Here is a 20927-nt window from a genome sequence, read left to right as displayed (position 1 = left end):
ATGTGTGTGTTGGCGCTCTACAAGCTACACTGTTTGATCTAAAGCTACCAAATTTCACGCAAATATAATAGTGATGGTAGGCATTGTGCATCTCGAAACAAATTTTTAATATTTAATTAAAATTGTAATTATTTAAAAATTAAACGAAATGTTGGTGTTTATCGGTAATAACTTCCTAAAATATAACCGCATCATTTTAAAACTCCAAAAATTATTTTTTTATAGATACTAATTTTTGTCACATAAATTTTTGTCTTGATTGTTATTTAAACTTTAAATTTTGTTAATTAAATTTTTAAAAAATATTTTAAGCATATTTTACAACAATATAATTTAATTCATTGCTGAAGTGAAATTCAAAATGTTTTCATTGTTGCTACTAATATTTCATATTCACATTTTTTCCCCCATTGTTAATAATTAAAATATGAAAATTCGGCTTATTTTCCATGTTGAGTGAGTTTTTAAGCGTATGATATAATTTAAATAGAGTTTTCGATTTTTTTAAACTTTTAATTACGTTTTTACTTCAGAAGCGAGTAAAGGTGAAGATTTTTTTTAATGCTGTTGCTCTTTCTTGTGATATTACTGGACATATAAAGATAGTGATAGAAAATTAGAGAACCACATACAAGAAGATAATGACAATACGACAGATAATAAAAAGGTTTCTAAAATAGCATGACTTATATGTCTTTCAAAAGTTGAAGTTAAAAAACAGTTTGTTGAGAAAATCACTCAGACCAAGTAGCACAAAAAAAAAGTCATCGGAATTTTTGGTTATCATTAATTCCGTCGAATCATCTAATCACCAAAAGCAGCTGGTTTACAATATGATGTGTTTTTTTATTTAGCTTAGTTGTAAGTGACAAAAAAACATGCTTTTGGAGGAAAAATTTTTCTTTTTGAGTTATTGCCTCCAAATTTTGTTTATGGACCGACAATTTCAAGTTATTTGAGTTATCATCAAAATTTCATGTATCTACCTCATTGTGGTGGCATTGCATGTGAAGATGACATTCTAATATTCATCCATCTAGCTTAGTGCGCTTTTAAATTATTACAAAATTAAATGCCCATCTATATTTTTAACTATACCAAATTTCATAAATCTAGCTGGTTGTTATCGTTTTGAGTTACACAGGGACTGAAGAATAAAGTGCTCTTTGAATATTTCATCCAAAATTTGCCATAAATCTTTTATTTTTACTTCAAACTCACTTTGTCATCATTAGACTAGCCGAGTTTTTACTTTTGAGTTATCTCTTTATGTACAGGCAGACCGAATTTCTAAAAATTAAATAAATAAAGAGGGTTTTTTTGGGGGGAAGGGGGGATGCAGGACGCCTAAAAATTGAGCTCATGAAAATTTGGCTATTGAATTATTTATATTTGAATATAACATTATATTCGACTTTACAACATTATATTAATACAAGAGAATTATTTACCCTTTTCATTTTTTACATGTTATAAATATATCAAGTTTTTAATTTTTCTCCGAATTCTTTAACGCACACCTTTTTTAGTATGAGTATTCTTAAAATATAATTAATTAATAATAAAATAATTAAATAATTATTTAAATAGACCTTTAATTTAAAATAATAATTTAAATAGACCTTTAATTTAAAATAATAATTTAAATAATTTAAAATAATTTAAATATAGTAATAATTTAATTTATAATTTAAATATAGTAATAATTTAATTTATAATTTAAATATAGTAATAATTTAATAATAGTTTAAAAATAGACCTTTACAGATAAAGATGGACTTACTAGGTCAGTAGTGCAATGTCTTGCATCACAGTTCCGTCTGTTTTGTTTTCTTTCTAATGTAAATAAATAAAGGAAACGATTTGGTCACTCCTTCGGAACTACTATTATGATAACATGGAGGAAACGGGAGCTGCGATATAAAATTCATGGAATTGCTGAATAATTACGGTCAAATTGCAATTTGAGGAACTTAAGTAATGACTTCCTTTTAGATAAAAAAGTTTGTAAACAAAATATTCCCTAAAATTATTCTTTGAATATTCTGAAATTGTTCGGTAAATATTATTCTCATTTAAACGAAAGGCTTTAAATCAGACGATAATTTTTCTTTTAAGCATTAAACTTTCAAAATGTTTAATTAAATAATAAATTGCAAAATTTTACGATTAATACGCGGGATGCATTACATCATGATTTCATAACTAAATTCTATGATTTTTGTCCCACAAATTTAGCAGTTGGTTTTCTGCGGCTACGTAAATTAAGAATCGGAATAATTAAAAAACTTCATTAAGTGATATGGGCAAAATGACACTATAAAAACATTTTCTCTTACTGCAAAAAATAATTTAATTACAAATTTTTATTAGTGTTCTAAGGAGTAAGATTTTTTATTTTAATTATTTTCTACTGTTTATATCTCGAGATCTATTATTTCTGCATATCGGATTGAGCCGATGTACAGAATCAAAAATTCAGTTTAAATGGTGATTAAATGAAAATTTAGCTTTCAAAATGCTAAAATAGTAAATGCTATCGAGATTACACAGGCATAAAAAATGTCAACCTTCTAGCATATTAAAAATGTGAATGAAATGTAGATCGCACATTTTTTTTTAATAACTGCCTAGCTAGCGAGCAAAGAGTATAATGGTCGAATAAGGCATATTGTTTCGCCACTTTCTTTTTAGACTTCAAAAACGTGAAAAAACAGCACGATTTTGTTTTAAGAAAAGTTTGTTATAGGTATGGAAGTTAAATTAAAGCGTATATCATCGAAACTTCCATGTTTCTTAAGTTAAATTAAAGCGTATATCATCGAAACTTCCATGTTTTTTTAAGTTAAATGAAAGCGTATATCATCGAAACTTCCATGTTTCTTATAGTATTATTTCTATGCATTAGAGATAGAACTCAAAATTTTATAACTTCCCTTATAAGAAAAATATGCCTGAAGAATATTTTATACTGATCAGATCCCAATCAGCTTCATTACGCTTACTTAATTATTACAGTATTTATAAACAACGAATTCTACTTCAATGACAATTTGTGAAAAATGGGTGAAGTACAATCTTGAGTCATAATAAAACCAGTGGGAGTGGTCTCTCCACAACATTCTCGCATGCACTGTGATAAAGGTGCTATACAAGAGAACGCCTTGCAAGGCACTGGCGCACAATAGTTAGTAAATATTAATCTTTGGCGTGAATTTGGCAATTATATTGAATCTATCGTGTCGGTTTTGGCATGTTATTTGGAGATTAATCCTAGCAAGCGGTTACTAACATCCGAAAATATAATTTGTGATTTAGAGGATTTTTCTCGGCCAAATGAAACCAAAATTTGACAAGAAACTAGACTTGTAGTTACAAAATACCATGCCAAATTTAATATATTTAATTCATGATGTTTTTGAATTATGGTATTTAAAGCGTTTTTGAATTATCAGTGTCACAGACAGACAGACAAACAAACATTTTCCAAATAATGTTTTTTTTTTTCCTCCGAATTATCAAAATATCGAATTCGAATTTTTTGGCGCTTGCTATAATTTCTTTATACTTTGCATATTAGAAAGTAAAACATTCATTTTCTCTAAGTCAATGAAACAAAAAAAAAGATTAACAAAAAATATATATTAAACATTAAATAACACAAATCATTAATTGCTGATTAATTTTGAAAAATGGCGGAACTAAATTTATTTAAATGCGGAACTAAATTGATCATTTTATTAAATGAGGGCCTTCACAATGCTTACTGCCTAGGACTGCCAAAACACATAAATACGCCACCGATTGTTATAGAAATCTACCCCTGATTTGATAATCACTGCAGCACGACCATTTGGGCCCTGATCACCACAATACTTTTTTAATTGCTGGAAATTCATTCGATGAAAATGAAAGGAATTCATTAAATAAAGATAAAATCGTAATGCGTCTGTCCGTTTTAACTTTTCCATCAGCTTTCTTCATCATTTCTCGTTTCTTTTTCCGTTTTCAGTTATGATACAACATGGCCAGTTTCGTTCCTCAGCAGGCACATACGTGTAGCCACCTATAAATGCTTTAACTCATTTTTTTTCTATTCCTTCGCTCTTAATGATAATTTCATATACTTCACTAATCTGCTGATCAATTTCATCCGCTTTCAGACCTTTCGCACTCAACAAACGGAAGAAAGAGCGTATTTCACAGTCGGCAGGATTTTCAATCCTCTAAGATATTTTAAAAACTGAAAAACAAATGTAAATCCTGTCTAGTTCTTCTATAATGGCTTCTGTGGCAAGTTAACAGTAGTAGCTAATAAAAGCGCATGCGTGAAACAGCGGCTGCAGGCGGCTGAATTTCAAAACAGTACTTCCTTAAAAAATACGCTCCGTATATTAAAAAATAAATAAAAAGCTATTTATTTTTAAAAAGTTATTAAAATAAAAATTTAACTTAAATAAATCATTAACATCTGTATCTTCTATAATTATAATAAAGATCATTATGTGTGTGTGTGTGTGTGTGTGTGTGTGTGTGTGTGTGTGTGTGTGTGTGTGTGTGTGTGTGTGTGTGTGTGTGTGTATGTGTGTGTGTGTGTTGGCACTCTACAGGCCAGACCGTTCGACCTACAGCTACCAAATTTGGTACATGTATACCTTGGAGGTCGGGAATGTGCACCTCGGGTCCCTTTTTTGAATTTTTAATTAGAATTTTAATTATTAATTAAAAACTAACTTTCCCGCCAAAAAAATCTTCATTTTCCCCAACGCCAAATGAGTAAGGGTTCAATTTTTTGCCCCAACAGTAATGAGGCTAGGTTTAAGATTTTTCGGCTGATTATTTCAGCCGAAAATGTTCATATATGTTCAGCAAAAAATGTTCATTTATTAATTGCAGATTAATCATTTCCACTTTAATTTAAAGCATAAATTCTACGGGAGAGTAGAAAATTAGAGATACATATTACGTTTTGGCTAAAGACCTTTATAATATTATGAATGAATTATATGACTATTAAATTTTGAAGCTTTAAAATATATTAGTGAAGAAGTTATTAAAGTAGGAGTTCCATAAAACATTTAATTGTTAAAATTTTAACAAGCATTAAGATTGGCGAACCGGCTGGTCGCCAAAGGCGACTAGTATTAATTAAGTCAAACATGGAGTAAAATGTGAAACTAAATTAACTAATCATTAAAAGCTGAGCCAGATTAAACCTTGTAAAGACCTAAGATAATGCCAGTTTCAATCTCCCTTTCAGCTTAAAGACCAGATAAAAATTTACTGATTTTTTTTAACCTCTGTATAAGCAGTTTTTAAGTGACAAATATCATAACTAATCGAAATTTAAAAGGGTATTAGATTAAAGTCTTCATCTAAACAGCTGGATTCGGTATCCCGAGCAAACAATAAATAAATAAAAACATAAAATTGTAATGCATTTTTTTAAAAAAATTATATTATTTTTTAAATAATCTAATTAGTTCGAAGCAAAATTTGCTAAAGCCATTAAGTCAATCAGCCAAGTGAAGAAAAAAAACTGGATCACACTGATCTGATACGAATTTGAAAACATGAAAAAAGAAATCATAAGAATAATGTTCTTAAGATAATCCTCTTTCATTTATGAGGAAGAAAAAAAAAAACCTTAACTGATTTTAAACTTTAAACGTTTCTTGATTTTAATTTGAATAAATCTTCTTTGTAAATCGAATGGAAGCATGCAATTATATTACCTTGAAACCACCACACCGAAAATAATTTTGACAAACGGACACCCCAGGCAGTTATCTGCTTTGCCTATCTGATAATCTAGTCCTGATTAAAAGAGGGGCCTCATAAGGTGCATTAAATGAAACAGTAAAATGGCGAAATCTATCATCAAAGTTAAAATAATAGATTAATATTTCTTAAAGTGGTTTGATTCATTCGTAGTGAATCTTTAAGAATTTACAGTAGACGCACAAACACAAAAACACACACAAAATGTTTAATGGAATTTCTATGTTACCAGGAAACAACTGACGTTTCTGTTGAATGACTAAGACATAGCAAATAAATGGTCGATTTGAGACAAAAGATAAATTGATCTGATAGAAGAATAGTAAAAGACCGAAGATGTAACCAACCGTGATTAAGGTGAAACGACATCCAAAGAGACGATCCATTTTAGTCAAAAATAAAATACTGAGTGATTTTTTTTATCGTCATAGCTGAAATGATGAAATAACATAAATAAAAAAACCAGGAGTAAATAAAATACTAGCTTCCACAAAATAAAATGGATAGATTTTATTCTATATTCTTTATTTCACGGTTTTTAGATCATTCTTTTTAGAAGCACCGTAATTTTTTTTTCAAATGAAGATTTCTCTCTCTTCTCTTTTCAAAGTTGCTGCATGATATTTACCAAAACAAATTCCAATCTTACATATTCTCTCTCCACAGATTAAATCAAGTTTGATGAAGTTTAATCAGAAAGAATTAATTACAAATGAAACAAAAGAAATTCTGAAATTTATAAAACCCAAAAAGAAAAATTTGTTGCTCGAGAAAGAGAGAATATTCGAATTTTCTCTCTGTCTCTCTTTTTAAATTATGACTTCTATTTTTAAAATATCTTGTAAAAATATTTACTGATTTTTCTCCCATTTTTCCTTTTTAATTAATCGTTTGGACCAATAGTTTTATAACAGTTTCTATTTTTAAATTAAATAATCGTTTGCGCCTTTTTTTTATTTGTCGAATTAAATATACAGTGGCTCAAAAAATTGAGAATACACCTTACTTTTATTTGATAAATTCAACTTTCAATATAAATAACACATTACCGAGAAGAGAAAACATGTTTTTATTTTTACCCATAACAAATGGTTTAATTTAGGGTGAAAATAAAGAAAAATCAACGAAAAACTTCTAAACTGAAAAATTTCAGAAGCCTTTTAAATAAACATACTCAGATTTTTGCCTCAAAAAATTGAGAGTATACCAATGAAATTTTTGCAATATCTTGTATAGAAATAAAGTGTCACTATTAAGCTGCATGTCTTTTGGCTTCTATAATGGCCTCTAAACGTCATGGTACCGATCCGATCAATTTTTAGCGGTATCTGAAGATATTTTATCCCATTCTTCTTGCAACACTTATTTCAAATAGGATTTGTTTTTAATTTAGTGTTTTTAAACCACTTTTTCGAATATGGCCCATGAATATTTTATAGCATTCATGTCGAGGTACTGTGGTAGTGTATGTAACTGCTGTTTACTATAAAAAAGACACCACAGTTTGACGTTACGAGCATTCTGTTTGGGGTCATTGTCGTACTGGAAAATGAAATTTCCATCTAAACCGAAATTTTTAGCACTTTCCTTTAGATTGCTGCAAAATATATCTAAGTAAACCATATGGTTTATAATGCCATCTATAAAAGTTAAATTTCCTACCCCGGATGAAGCCATGCAATCTGAAATCGTGACTTAGTCACTACCGTGTTTACCAGTAGGACGTAAATTTTTTGGATCCAAAGCAGTATTGGGTTTTCTCTATACAGTACGATGGCTGTCACTGCCAGAAATGTTGAGTTTTTTTTTTTTTTTCCATTACTAAATATAACTTCCTTTCAAAAGCTATTGGTCTTCAATTGATGAATTTCTGAAAGCTTTAAATGCTTTATTTGAATTTGCAAGCTGATGAACGGTTTCACTCTAACAATGCGACTTTTATATCTAGCTTCTCTAATGGCATTTCGCACAATTTCAGCACTTACACTTTTGCCTAGGATTTGAGAAGTTTCTGCAGCAAGTTGGAAGAACCATACAGTCGCAGCAATCTAAAGGAAAATGTTAAAAATTTGGGTATAGATGGATATTCCATTTTCCAGCAGGACAATGACCCCAAACAGAATGCACTTAAAATCAAAATGTAATGTTTTTTTCATTGTAAACAGCAGTTACACACACCACCACATTACCCCAACATCAATGCCATTGAATATTCGTGGGCCATACTCGAAAAGGTGGTTCATAAATACAAAATTAGATATAAAATGGTATAAAATATTTTCAGATACCGCCAAAAATTGTTTGAATCGGTACCATGACGTTTAGAGGCCATTATAAGAGCCAAAAGACATGCAATTTAATAGTGACACTTTATTTCTATGCGTGATATTGCAAAAACTTCATTGGTGTACTCTGAATTTTTTGAGGCAAAAATCTGAGTATGTTTATTTAAAAGGCTTCTGAAATTTTTCAATTTAGAAGTTTTTCGTTGATTTTTCTTTATTTTTACTCTAAATTAAACCATTTTTTATGGGTAAAAATAAAAACATGTTTGCACTTCTCGGTAATGTGTTATTTATAATGAAAGTCGGATTTATCAAGTAAAAGTAAGGTGTACTCTCAATTGTTTGAGCCACTGTAGCTATGAAACCATGTTAGTTCCAAATTTTGTAATAAATTTCGTTTAATAAATAAATTTAATTTAATTTCTTTGTATACTCCATTAATTAACTGCTTTTTATCGGCCTATTTTATTTTCCGCCGCATAAAAACATTACGCAAAAAATGATATACGTATTCCCTTTTAGATCTGTAGAAGAATTGTGAGTGGAAAAGTTTTGAGCATTTTTATTAATATCTTAAATATCTGCAATCATGCAATATCATAAATTATTTTTGAGTTCATTTTTCTTTTAGGAATTTTTTTCATCCATGTATGTGAAACATATATAACTAAAGCAGTGTAATCTGTTTTTAAAAAATCAGTTTCGAAATTCTGTTGATTTTTTTCCATTTTAGATCTATAAAATTTGGCAAAAGTTATTTTATTCGTCGTATCTTTCTCTGTCCTCAAAGTTATGAGGGAAATTTTTTCTCACTTAAATTCAATAAATGCATTTGGTTCAATGTTTTTACAATTTCAAACTGAATATAACCTGAAAAAAAAAGTGTTAAATTGGTAAATTTAACTGTAACCTAATTAGTTTACCAAATTAGTTAATTCACCTAATTGGCATATGTCTACAAACCAGAATCACTAATCTGAGTTAGATTTTAAACTTAATTTCACAATGAAGAAAGATCTGTTTCAAAAATGTGCACTTTTTTTTTTTACCATGAAAGTATTAGTTTTTAATTATTGAGGTTGTAACGTGTGGCCTGTTTTTTAATATAAAGTAAAGATTGATTTTATACCTATTACAAAAGTTATGATTAAAAAAATACGATAATCAGGGGGAAAATAGCAGTGTATTAAAATTATTACAATCGAATTGAAAAATTTTGACTTTAAAATGTCATAAAAGTGGTTATTTTCATTTAATTGCTTCCTATGTTATCATCGAAAAACATAAAAATTATAAAATCGAAAATAATAGGAAAATCCAGAATAATCAAGTGCATTCGAAAGGATTTTTATGGATGATAATTATGAATGGTTGGTAACACACTCCACTGGTACAACAATTTTTAATTTTATCTTCTTTTTTATTTTAAAGCATAAGTATTGTATTTTAAAGCATAAGCAATTAAAATATTTTTATTTTTTATTTTTAAGCGTTATCATAAAGCATAATTCGGAGATTGAGAAAATCTCGATGTTTTTTTTTTTCAGACAAATAAAACTTTCTAAATATTGGGATCATAATTAACGACTTCTATTTTAATTTTTTAACAGACTTGTATAGAAACAAAACTACACTTTCGTTAAAAAACGATCTCATTAATTACATCACATAATGACACAATAAAATATATCTAAATTTAAATCTATCATCCATTTTATTTTTGATATGGATGAAATAATAAAACAAAATGCAAGGAAAAAAAATGAGTAAAAAAAGTTTAAAATAAAACAATTGGACATTATTAAGAATGTGAATCTCGTACGCCTGCGCAAACCATTACAATTAAAATATTGCAAAATGATAATGGATATATTGAATATTTTGATTCAAGATCATGGATGGTCTTTTTTTGTATGTATATACACACATTACTTTGTTTTTTCTGGTAGACGCATGCTTAAAGAAATGGCACATTAACTAAATTAAACTAAAGATGAAAAGTATACATCACATTATTTATTTGCCTACTTTATGCCAATTTAGTTAATAATGCTCTTTATGAAATAAAATATAGCTTTAATATTTCAATTTTGTAAATATTTCTAAAAGAGTGAATAAATAAAAACTGTTTTAATTTAGCAAACGATTTCAACTAACGATGTGAGATACACTTTTTAACTGCGAAATCTGCGCGATAGAAATACAAACGATTAAGATGTATCACAAACTGTCAAATATGGAATAATTTCATACCTTTGTGCTTCCAAAAAAAATGATTCTTTGACCGATGAATGGGAAATTTTGAAAGGGATGTTAGCATTACATTATAGCAACTCAAAACGAACTTTCAGACATGTAAAGGATGCTCGAATGCAAAGCATTATTCTTAGTGACTCGGCTGTTTTAAGGTGAATTTTCAATTTTGTTTGCAGTATATCGTTTTCACAACAAAGTTTTCAAGGTTGTTCCTAATGTAACTGCAACTGTATTTCTTCTTACGCCGATGTTCCTTAAAATATTGACTGATCATCACGCGTTTCTGATATTTTAAACTGATGTAAGATAATGAAGAAAAAAGAAATCATGAATTTGAAACTTTGCTTTTCGTTTAAAAGAATTTAAAATGTACAACAGTGATTCCAGATTTATTCGAAACTTAATCCCTTTGACTACAAAATTGTTCGCCTGGAATATTAACTTTCAAGATGATTAAACTATTAAAGCAGGCTGCATAGGTAGAAAAACATTGTTCCTTCTTATCTGATGACATTATAAAAGAGCATAGTAGAAACTGAAATTGTGATGAAAGTGGCATTGAATACCTATATAAACGGAGCAGAATTTAAATTAAAAAACAATATGAATTCTTTACAAAATTTCATTTATCTTACTCGTTGTATTTTTCGCATACAAATGATGATAATGTCGTGTCCGCTTTACCACGGAAAGGGAGGCAGTAGCTTCTGAGGGTAAAGACCCTTGAGCACCCGAGGGCAGAATTCTGACTTCTAGCTCATATGAAGATGAAACTTACACATTCGCTAGCACAACCCCTTTTTTCAGGGGGGCACATTCACCCACCTCACAGATGAAGAACAGCCATGCCTGAACTGGCATTCGAACCCGGGACGCCCCAATCATGAGGAAGATGCGCTACCCCTATGCCAGGACGTCGGGATTAGCGTACAAATAGATAAGCCAATAGGCATTAACCCTTGACTGATTTATTCCAAAATTTGCTACTTATTAAAAGTTGTTACTACACTTATTAAAAGTTGCAGTTAACCAATGACTGATTTATTCTAAAATGCGCTACTTATTAAAAGTTGTTATAACATAATTGTGTATGAGTATACATATTCATCGTTATACAGGGTGTCCCAAAAACCTTGACCGCGGCTTTTATTCCTTAAATATTGATCACAGACATATACTGTAAATTAAAAAGTTGCGTAAAAAGAGGTGCAAAATGTTATGAAATCGATTAACATTTTCAGGAGATTAAACTTTAAAAAATACAAAATTTAAATTTTTTAAAATTCCCAAATGAGTAAAATGTGTCGCATCCTCTAATAAGGCCATGTACAAAATTTCAGAAATTTATCATAAAAACTCTCAAAGATATATTAAAACAAAGTTTATGAAGGGTCAATCACAAATAAAAATGCAAATGTTTACAGCTTCAGTGCAGATGACGCGACTCAGGAATGCATCATAAGGAAATAAAATTTGCTTTATAAATACAAATTTTAGAATCTATGATTCCTGAAAAATACTTTAAAATATTATATCATGAATTACAGAATATAACTTAAAAATAGCACAGTTAGTGAACTTGTAAAAAATCTTATGTAATCTTTCTTTTAAGTAATCTTTCCTTTAAGTTATTATTTCTACACATTTTTAATACTTTTGAACCAATAAATAGCAAAATTATTATTTATTTATTTATTCAATCATTACTTTCTTTGTTAATTTGTATAAAACCCCTATAACACGAACATCCGACATGAATATTAATCTTTGCCAACTCATATCCAGGCATCGAAAAGTGGTTTAAGTCAGCATTTATTCAGTTTCATATCTTTGAGACTTTTTGTGATAAATTGCTGAAATTTTGTACATGACCTCATTAGAGAATGGTGCACAATTTACTCATTCGGAATTTTTTTGTACGGGGTCCGAATAAAAATTTAAATTTTGTTTGTTTTGAAGTTTAATCCCCTGAAAATTTTAATCGATTTCATAACATTTGACACCTTTTTTTACGCAACTTTGTAATTTACAGTATATGTCTATGATCAATATTTCAGGAATAAAAGCCGCGGTTATTTGAGACACACTGTATACATGTACACCATTATATATAGAGAGAGATTTTAGGTAAGAAAACTAAAGAAGTAATTCGGAAAAGATTTATAAGCTTTTTTATACGTAAAGTAAGAAAAAAATAGCCTTTGTTAATACCAGTGATGACTCATCAATTTAAAAAGCTTTTTACTCTTTGTTTTTTAAATATCGTTTGCAACGCGGAATTGTAAAAGTCGTTTTCTCGTAGCCCTATAAACTCCTTTTGAATGGCTAATAATCCAAATATCTTCCCTTTTATTCAAATTTTCAATTTCCTTTATTATTTAATTATATATAATTTTTTCACTTTCATTTGTTCATTTTTAGATAATAAGTGAGCACCTCAACAATCTAGAACGATGGAATACATTCAAGTTCTTCTGTTTTTGGTGTTTTTGATCTGCAGTGTCATTCGTAAGTAAAAAACATTTACTCACAATTTTAAATGAAAAAGATATGCATATAAAAAGAAAATATAAAGAATTAAATTGTTTAATTTTACACTAAATTCTTAATTCCACAAACACCGTCAGTTTGAAAACTTCTTTATTTTTATTAAAAAAAAAGAAAGGAAAAAAAAGAAAACTTTAAGATTTAAAGAAAGAAAGAAAAGGGGTAAAAATAAAAAAAATAAAAAGAACGCTCTAAACACAAAATTAAATTTTTTTATCAAGCAAAAACCAAGCAAATTTATTAAAAATCCCTTTGTTTGCAATCGTTTTGAAAACACTGAATATCATTTGCAAGATTAAATTTCTTTATTTAATCGAATTAAACTAGTTTTTTAAATCCCGAATTGAAAAGGAAATGTTCTGTATTTGAATAAAAACCTATAAACTATACTAATGTTAATTATCACTCAAAATCAATTTAGAATTAATTTTTAAAAATTCTAAAATTTCTGAAACTTTTTCTGGAATTCTAAAATCTTAGAAACTTAGAACTTGACTTTTGAGGGGGGGGGAATGACAGAATTCCTTAGCCATATCCACAGAATTGAATTCGAAAATTTTTATTTCATATGAAAGCTTACGACTTCTAGTTACATAATCAATGATCGGCTGCTTCCTAACGTTCTCCAGTTTTTATAAATATTGCGAAATAAAGCTTTGACAGTCCCCTCCCAACAACCTTAACAACTGAACCTATTTCGCCAATTTCATTCTCAAAATGATTTTGCTGTGTAAGACATAACAAACTAATAAAATTACTCGCTGTTTTTTTTTTTTTATGTAAATATAATTTAAAACATTTTTTGTTGTTGTAATAGGTTGTATATTATTAAAGTCGATTGCCATGACTTAATTAGTATTATTACTATGGTGGACAAAGAACTGGTGGACAAAAATGGAAATCCATAACACATTTTAATGCTTTTTACAAAAAAAATATTTTTTATTAATTAGAAATTTAGCAATTACCACGAAACTTATCTTTTGCTTTATAGTATTTTTGAGGATAAAAAAATTCTATTGAGTAATTTGAATTTGATCTGTAAAAAAAAGTGTTCTTGGTGGAAAAAAAATGTATAATTTAATTTGTTCTACAGGCGTTAATGACGCCAAATGCCTATTTAAGTTGCATTCTGAAGGTTTTAGAGTTTAGAACCAACAAATTTCGTCAGACAAAAACATTTTGGCCCATGGGGGGATCGAACCCACGACCTTCGCGTTATTAGCACGACGCTCTAACCAACTGAGCTAATGGGCCTCGGTTGTAGGGAGGCTAGGTAACATCAAGAATGAAGCAAAAAAAACAAGTTCGTCATAGTATTTTTTGCTGCCATCTGGTGACCTTCTTCAGTATGAAAAATACTTCGTTGGGGGAAAATTGCTTTTTATACACAATTTCAAAATAAAAAAAAATAAATAAAAAAGAAAGATAGACTCATTGTAATTTTCTAAACTGTTGTTTAGCTGCATTTTTTAAAACTGTTTTTAATAATGAATCATTCATCATGAAAATACTAGAAACTTACAGCACCGCGAAGTTAATAGAAATAGTATATATAAAGAATAATCATTCCTTTATTAAAATAACAGAGCATATTATTTTTTTCAAAAATGGAATAAGATTTTTAAAAATTATTCTTGTTAATTCTGAATAAAGATCTTTAAATTCCACTAATCTTACAAATTAAAAAAAAAAAGAACCTTAACAATTTTTTTTAATTAGCAAAAATGTAAAGATTACACTTGCAATATTTCAATATACCAATTATTTACTTTACTTACTTTTTAAAAAACGCTTAAAATTAGAAATTTTTTATGGAATTCCGAGGATGCCTTCTAGTTTTCAAATCAATTACATGTTTATAAAGTTATAATAAAGAATATGTATCATAAAAATTTTAAAAAAACCACAGTTCTTGAAAAAATAATTACAGAAAATATTTAATACTTGTCATTCAAGCATGTTTAATTAATTAATATAATTTGAACCCTCATTATAATATAAAAAAATTTAATTATTAAGTTTAAATTATTTCTGCCTTTTTTAATAATATATTACGAGAGAGATATGAAGCATTTTGCAAAAGATAATTGCATTTAACAATATATAGTTCAAAATGCTTCATTCCAACAACAAAAAAAGTCGGAAAATAATTTTCAAACAATAATTCAGTAGCCTAGTTAGAAAATGTGGAGTGTCCTCTAAATATTTAAAGGACTCTTGGAAAATTAGATTCATTAAATCATCTTTAAAATTATTAAATTTTTATATAATTCTTTTCTGTAATTATATTGCAATAATATAAAATGCGTGCGCGCATGTGTACGTGTGCGTGTGTGTGTGTGTGCTCATTATTGCTACTGTATATTAAAAGTAAATACATAATTAATGAATAAAAGGTAGATGAATGAAACTATTTTCATGCTGCGATATTTTGAAATATAAGATTGAATCATCTTTAACTTTTTATTATTAAATATTCTGAAAAAATGCTTATCATTTCACTTTAAAGTAAATTTAAATTTTTAAGTTCTATCAGTATTACTCAAGTGTAGTGCTTTCCTTTGCTTTTCTGTGTATACTAAATAAAAGAAAAGAAAAACACTGCATTTTATTGAAGCTATTGGAAAAATCTTTGTTTGCTCATAAAAATAATTAATATAAATGCAGTATCGTGTTTTTTGTTATTATTGTATTCATCCATTGTAAGTTATTGCTCAAGCTGCTTGAATATGGGGAGGGGGACTATGTGAAACCATATATAATCTTTACGCATCTTAAAATTATAGAAAGAATTCCATGAAATTAAACATTTATTTTAAGCCTAGACTTTTACTATGGAAAAAAATCTACTGTAGCTAAACTGTATTAATTCATTCAATATTATTTTAAGGAGTACACTAATGCCTTCTTTCTTCTTCTATTTCTCCGTATTATAAATTTCAGCTGTATAAAAAAATAAAAATTTATTTTTTTAAACATTATTTGCTTTTAAGTCTATAATGTATTGTTCTTTATTATAAATAGAATGAAATCTTAAAAAAAAAGGGGGGGGCACTTTATTGTAATTTATTTACCAGGTGGAGTCATTCGAATCGATTAAAATATATTTAAGTCATCGGTTAACAGTTAAAATTTTAAAAATATTAAAATAATGTATTGCTATTGCAGAAAAGGTAAAGGCACAAACCCTTAAAACTCTGACATATTAGAAAATGAATGATAAATCGATTACAGAATTACATATTAAAAACCATGAAACAAGTCAAGTGAATCAAAAGTGAATAATAAACATTTTTTTCTTTTGCAGTTGGAACATCTGCTCAGCTTTTGCAAGTGGATCTGCTTCCGCAATCGCAACGAGTTGCCCAACCAAGCAATGAAAGGATGCTTGCTTCGATCAATGCGTTATGAGTGGTCACGTGACCTAATTCGTCATCCTCACTTGCTGATTCGTCATAGATGACGATATTAAAAAACAAGTTGAATTAATTTTATATGTGAATGTGGCGTGCTGTGCATTACAAAAAATTATGTACGTTGTTGTTACAATATTAAAAAAACATAATAAAATAAATGAATAACAACTGTGAAATTTGTTTTTCTTATATCAAATAAACCGCAAAACAATAGTTCATTATTTTAAAAAGAATTTTCATCAGTAATTCATTTCTTTAAATGTTTTGTATACATCTTACACTTACTTACCTTCTCATAAACTGCAGATAGTGGTGTCATTTTATATGTAAGCGCTGATGAATAAAAACCGTTCTTTAACAATTTATTTTGATGTATTAAAATAATTTTTTCAATGAAATTTTATTTCACCTCTTGGTAGCCCTGTCGACCGGCTACTTAACCAAAATTACAAAGAGAGAACTATTTCAGTAAAATCTTTTATTTGTCGCTTAGTTCAATTGATTTTCCCTGCAAAATATTTTTAAATTTCAAATTTTTATAGCTATATAAATTCGATGTATTTCAGAAGCCTTACAGCTGTTTAGTTCAGTACAAAATGTTCTTTTATGATCTTTTTCTAATGCTATCGCACCTAAAATTTAAAATTTTATCAGAAAAAGAAAATGATTAAGTATAAACTAACTTACTTGCGGAATCGAAACGTGTTCATAAAACGGAACAGGATGATAAATGAACTATTTTAATATTGAGTTTTTTTCCTGTAATATTAAATATGCTTCATAATTAAAAAAATATTTTAAGGAATTTTTATTTAATACATTAAGAAATTTAGTGTTTATCAATATGCAAAGAGAACTACAACTTAAAAAGCGATGATAAATTTTTTGTACATCTAATTATAATATAGAAATGAATAGTGTTTAGAAATGTGCAACTATAAAAATTTCTTCTTTTTGTTTCTTTTTGAAGTTAAGTCTTGTCTATAATAACAAAAAATAAAACAAATTAAAAGTTTTATTAAAAATTTAGGTTTTAAGAATAAACTAGTAAAAGTCCAAATTTTAATGTTTTGATTATTTATAATTGAAAAAAAAAAACACATGATACAACAAACACATGATTTCATATTAATGAAAACAATTTGAAGACAATGAATTTTAAATTTAATCGCAAAATAAACTTTAAAATGTTTTTTATTAATTTATTAAATTTAGATAAAAATCGGTACAAGTAAATTGGTATCAGAGAAAAGATAATTTAAAATTTTTAGGTGGTATAAAAATCCGTTTGTTTCCTGATACTATATTTTCGGATATTATTATGGAAAAATGTTTCCGTTTCACCCAATTTTTAATTAATTAAATTTTTAAAAGCATAGTTCAGAGTTGAACATTTTCACCCTAAAATGTATCTTTGTGCCAAATTTCGTACATTTAAAGCTAGCCATCTGCTTTATAAAAAGTACTCTAAACAAAATATCTGCTATTAAAATGTCTCTATACATACGCTAAACAAAAAAATATTCTCTTTTTAATTAATAGAAAAAGAAACAAAACATAAGAAAATAAAGTTGCATTGTTCTTAAAATTTAGCATGATTGTAATTAGTTTAACAATTATAATTAATGTCTTGAAACAAATATACAAAAGGAGTTTTAACAACAACTATATTTTTTCTGTTTTGTTATTTCTTATGCATTCATATTTATTAGAGGTAGGCTTTCGTACACTTATATCATTTCTTAGCACATTTTTTTTTATATTTTACTTTCATATTTTAAAGAATTAATACAGAATTTGAAGTGGTTTATGTGCATGCCCAGAATAGTCAAAATAATGTTTTGCGCTTGACATCAATTTTTTTTTTTTTTTTTTAATGAAAAACAGTATCAATATTTGAATATAGATAAAAGCACCCGAGCATCAACAAATTTCTGCATTTTAATTTACGTCAAATAAAGATAGATGGCAGCACAAGTACCAGGTAAAAAATTTTATAAGTTAGAACATTTGAAACAAATAACCAGAAATTTGAGTCCAATCAAAAAATTAATCTCCCGTTAATTATGTGAATGAAACTAGATAATCCGGAATAAACTAATCAGATGAAAATGTTACGTAAAGAAATAATACTTTCATTTGCCGAATAAGTTTCCCCAAGTAGTTTGCTCTACTGAAAGACCATATTGCTTTGAATTTATTTCTGAGATTCAAGTAACAGTTTATTATAGATTAAAAAAATATCCGATATAATTTATCATAGATTAATAGATCTTATATTCTTTTTTGAATACCAAAATACGCGTACTGTTAATTTAAATTTAAGGATAAAAAATTTAATTAAGATAATTGTTTCAAAGGCAACAAATTTGTTCAGATCTTTAATATTGAATTCAAATACACTAAGGAAAGGGAATAAATTTATTGTAGCCAATTTTGAATGAATTCGCAAATTTTAAATTCGAATTCGTTTATAATCGAATTTTTCCCACGTCCGTTAAGTTTCTTAATCATACATATGAAGAGGTAGCCAGCCTGTAATTCGAATTTATGTTTTAATAATCAAAACTTAAAATTATAAATTACTGCCTTTATATCAGAATTGCTTTTATTAGTTAAATACATCTGACATTTATGTTCTCCGATGATAAAAAGTGAAATTTATTTTTTCATTTAATTGACTATTGAAATATATTGCACTTTTGATGTAATATATTCAATAAAAAAAAAAAACATGCAGAATTTTTCAATTTTTAAAATTTTACGCTAGATATGAATTGTACTGTTTATTTTGAAGTATACAGTACATTTGTTGGCTTCCAAGTGCTGCATATCATTTCTTAAATTCATCTAATGCAATTGTTTCTTAATGAATTAAGAGTAAATGTATCATCATTTTCTTTATTTATAAAAAGTACTTATTGGTAGTTTAGTCATTTTTTACTGTTCTTTAAAACGTTTAAATATTTTCAAAAACTCTCTTTGAAATTTAAAAATCATTGTTTTCTTTTGTTGTAATTACTTTTAAAATCAGTTTTTCTTAATAAGAATTTTTGAAAAAATCGCATTCTCTTTGTGTTTCTATTTATTTCGAATTAACCAAGTACCTCTGTAATAAAATTTAGTCCTCTTTCACTTTATCCTCTTTCAAATAATTTAATTTCGAGAAAAGTATATATGTTTGCTTGTTACAGTTGAAAATTTTTCATTATTTAATATTCCCTTAACTTTTTTTGCATTTTTATTAACTATGTACATGTAAGTGAGTCTCTGCAATATGAAAGAAACTATGAATTAAAAATTAGAAGACTTAACAAATAATTCTTATAAAATTTAAAAGACGTCCTTTAATAAAAGTGTTTTTAATTTAAAACAAAAGTACGGAATTACAGTTTTAAAAATAAAATAAATTGTTACTACACACCTTAGCAAAAAAATGAAGAGTGGAAAAAAGAAACGCACTATGCCGAAACCCGGGATCGAACCAGGGACCTTTAGATCTTCAGTCTAACGCTCTCCCAACTGAGCTATTTCGGCACACGACAATGTGTCATTTTAATCATTAGATTCAAATATTCGGCCTGTTTCACAAAAGTTATTAAATATTTTTGTGATTTGTAGGTGTCTTTTCTAAAAACTTTTTATTTTGGTATTTCTAGCTCAAACAATCTTCCTTTTAGAGCATTTTGAACTATTTTGTATGGTGCCATGCTAAAACAGAATTCAGCTTTTAAGCATTTACTAATTTAAAGAGCAATAAAGAATTTTTCGCTTCTTTAAAAATGTTCAGGACTTTAGATGTCAATCTTATATTTCACTATACAATTGTTGTATTCAAAGCCCTTTATATGGTTTGTTTATGAAAATTTTTCTATTTTTTCGTATTTATTATTTTAAAAGTTCTTACCCTTTCCTGATATCAATTATTATTACTTTATATATTAAAAGGAGTTTCTCTTTATTTGTTTTATTTTATAGAATTACTAAGAACTAAAAACAATTTTTTTTTTCCCCAGTATTTCATTATTGGAATGGCCTAGGAATAATAACCCAGATTTTAATTTAATCGAAATAAAATTCTTAGTTAAATTATCTTAAAAATAATATTTAATTTTATTTTAATGAGATAAGATAATCATGGCAACATCAATCTTATCTCAAAAATGCGTTTTTTCCCCCAAATGGTTTCCACAATTTTAGCCGTTACTATAGTTTCTCAAAGAATACCTCAAACCATAAGCGTGTGATGTATATTTTTGCGATTCTTCCCATGACGCAACATTTTTAAAATCCTAGGGCAACGATAAATTTGTTCAGGATTCAAAGGAGTGCATTCTGTTGTGGTCTGAAATGACACACTGCAAAACGAACACAAATATTAACTGACCACTGTTCAAACTTAACGACAATGGTCTCTTAAAAAGCAGTCTAGAAGCTATAAAAATTAATGATTCTCACGAAACAAATAAATATAACTGTACTCGTCGTTAATATGAAAATGAAGCCATTTTTCCTTCTTCTTTTTTCTAATTTTGCTTCTTCTTGGATGTATGCTCGTTTTCCTCTTGCATGTCAGGATTTAAGAACATTCGAGTTTCCGAATAGTCCTCAATCCATATTAGATCACATAATCCAGCAA

At 27.7% G+C, this 20927-nt stretch overlaps 1 protein-coding gene, 1 long non-coding RNA gene and 2 other non-coding genes across 7 annotated transcripts in view; 1 reads left to right on the top strand and 3 right to left on the bottom strand.

Annotated features, from left to right (window-relative positions):
• Positions 1 to 10455, bottom strand: part of LOC129984605 (uncharacterized) — a 28752-nt gene extending 18297 nt beyond the window's left edge. For 2 of the 3 annotated variants that reach the window (XM_056094531.1, XM_056094530.1), the window contains exon 1: positions 10320 to 10455. In XM_056094531.1, coding sequence (XP_055950506.1) covers positions 10320 to 10386 — 67 coding nt within the window. In that variant the 5' untranslated portion in view covers positions 10387 to 10455. Of the gene's footprint in view, positions 1 to 1783; positions 1837 to 10319 lie in introns of all 3 variants that reach the window. The other variant, XM_056094532.1, reaches the window with a different exon arrangement.
• The window catches only part of LOC129984607 (uncharacterized), a 57462-nt gene extending 41059 nt beyond the window's left edge, over positions 1 to 16403 (top strand). For both annotated transcript variants that reach the window (XR_008785504.1, XR_008785505.1), the window contains exons 2-3: positions 12744 to 12830; positions 16180 to 16403. This is a non-coding gene — a long non-coding RNA (uncharacterized LOC129984607). The remainder of the gene's footprint in view (positions 1 to 12743; positions 12831 to 16179) is intronic.
• Positions 14053 to 14126, bottom strand: Trnai-aau (transfer RNA isoleucine (anticodon AAU)). The gene has a single exon. It is a non-coding gene; the product is annotated as a tRNA-Ile (tRNA).
• Positions 16404 to 19752: 3349 nt separating the features above from the next.
• Trnaf-gaa (transfer RNA phenylalanine (anticodon GAA)) lies at positions 19753 to 19825 on the bottom strand. Its single transcript has one exon. It is a non-coding gene; the product is annotated as a tRNA-Phe (tRNA).
• Between the last annotated feature and the right edge of the window lie 1102 nt (positions 19826 to 20927).

Source organism: Argiope bruennichi, chromosome 9, assembly GCF_947563725.1.
Source record: "Argiope bruennichi chromosome 9, qqArgBrue1.1, whole genome shotgun sequence".
Classification (NCBI taxonomy): Eukaryota; Metazoa; Arthropoda; class Arachnida; order Araneae; family Araneidae; genus Argiope; species Argiope bruennichi.
This window is presented reverse-complemented; position numbering and strand designations above follow the sequence as displayed.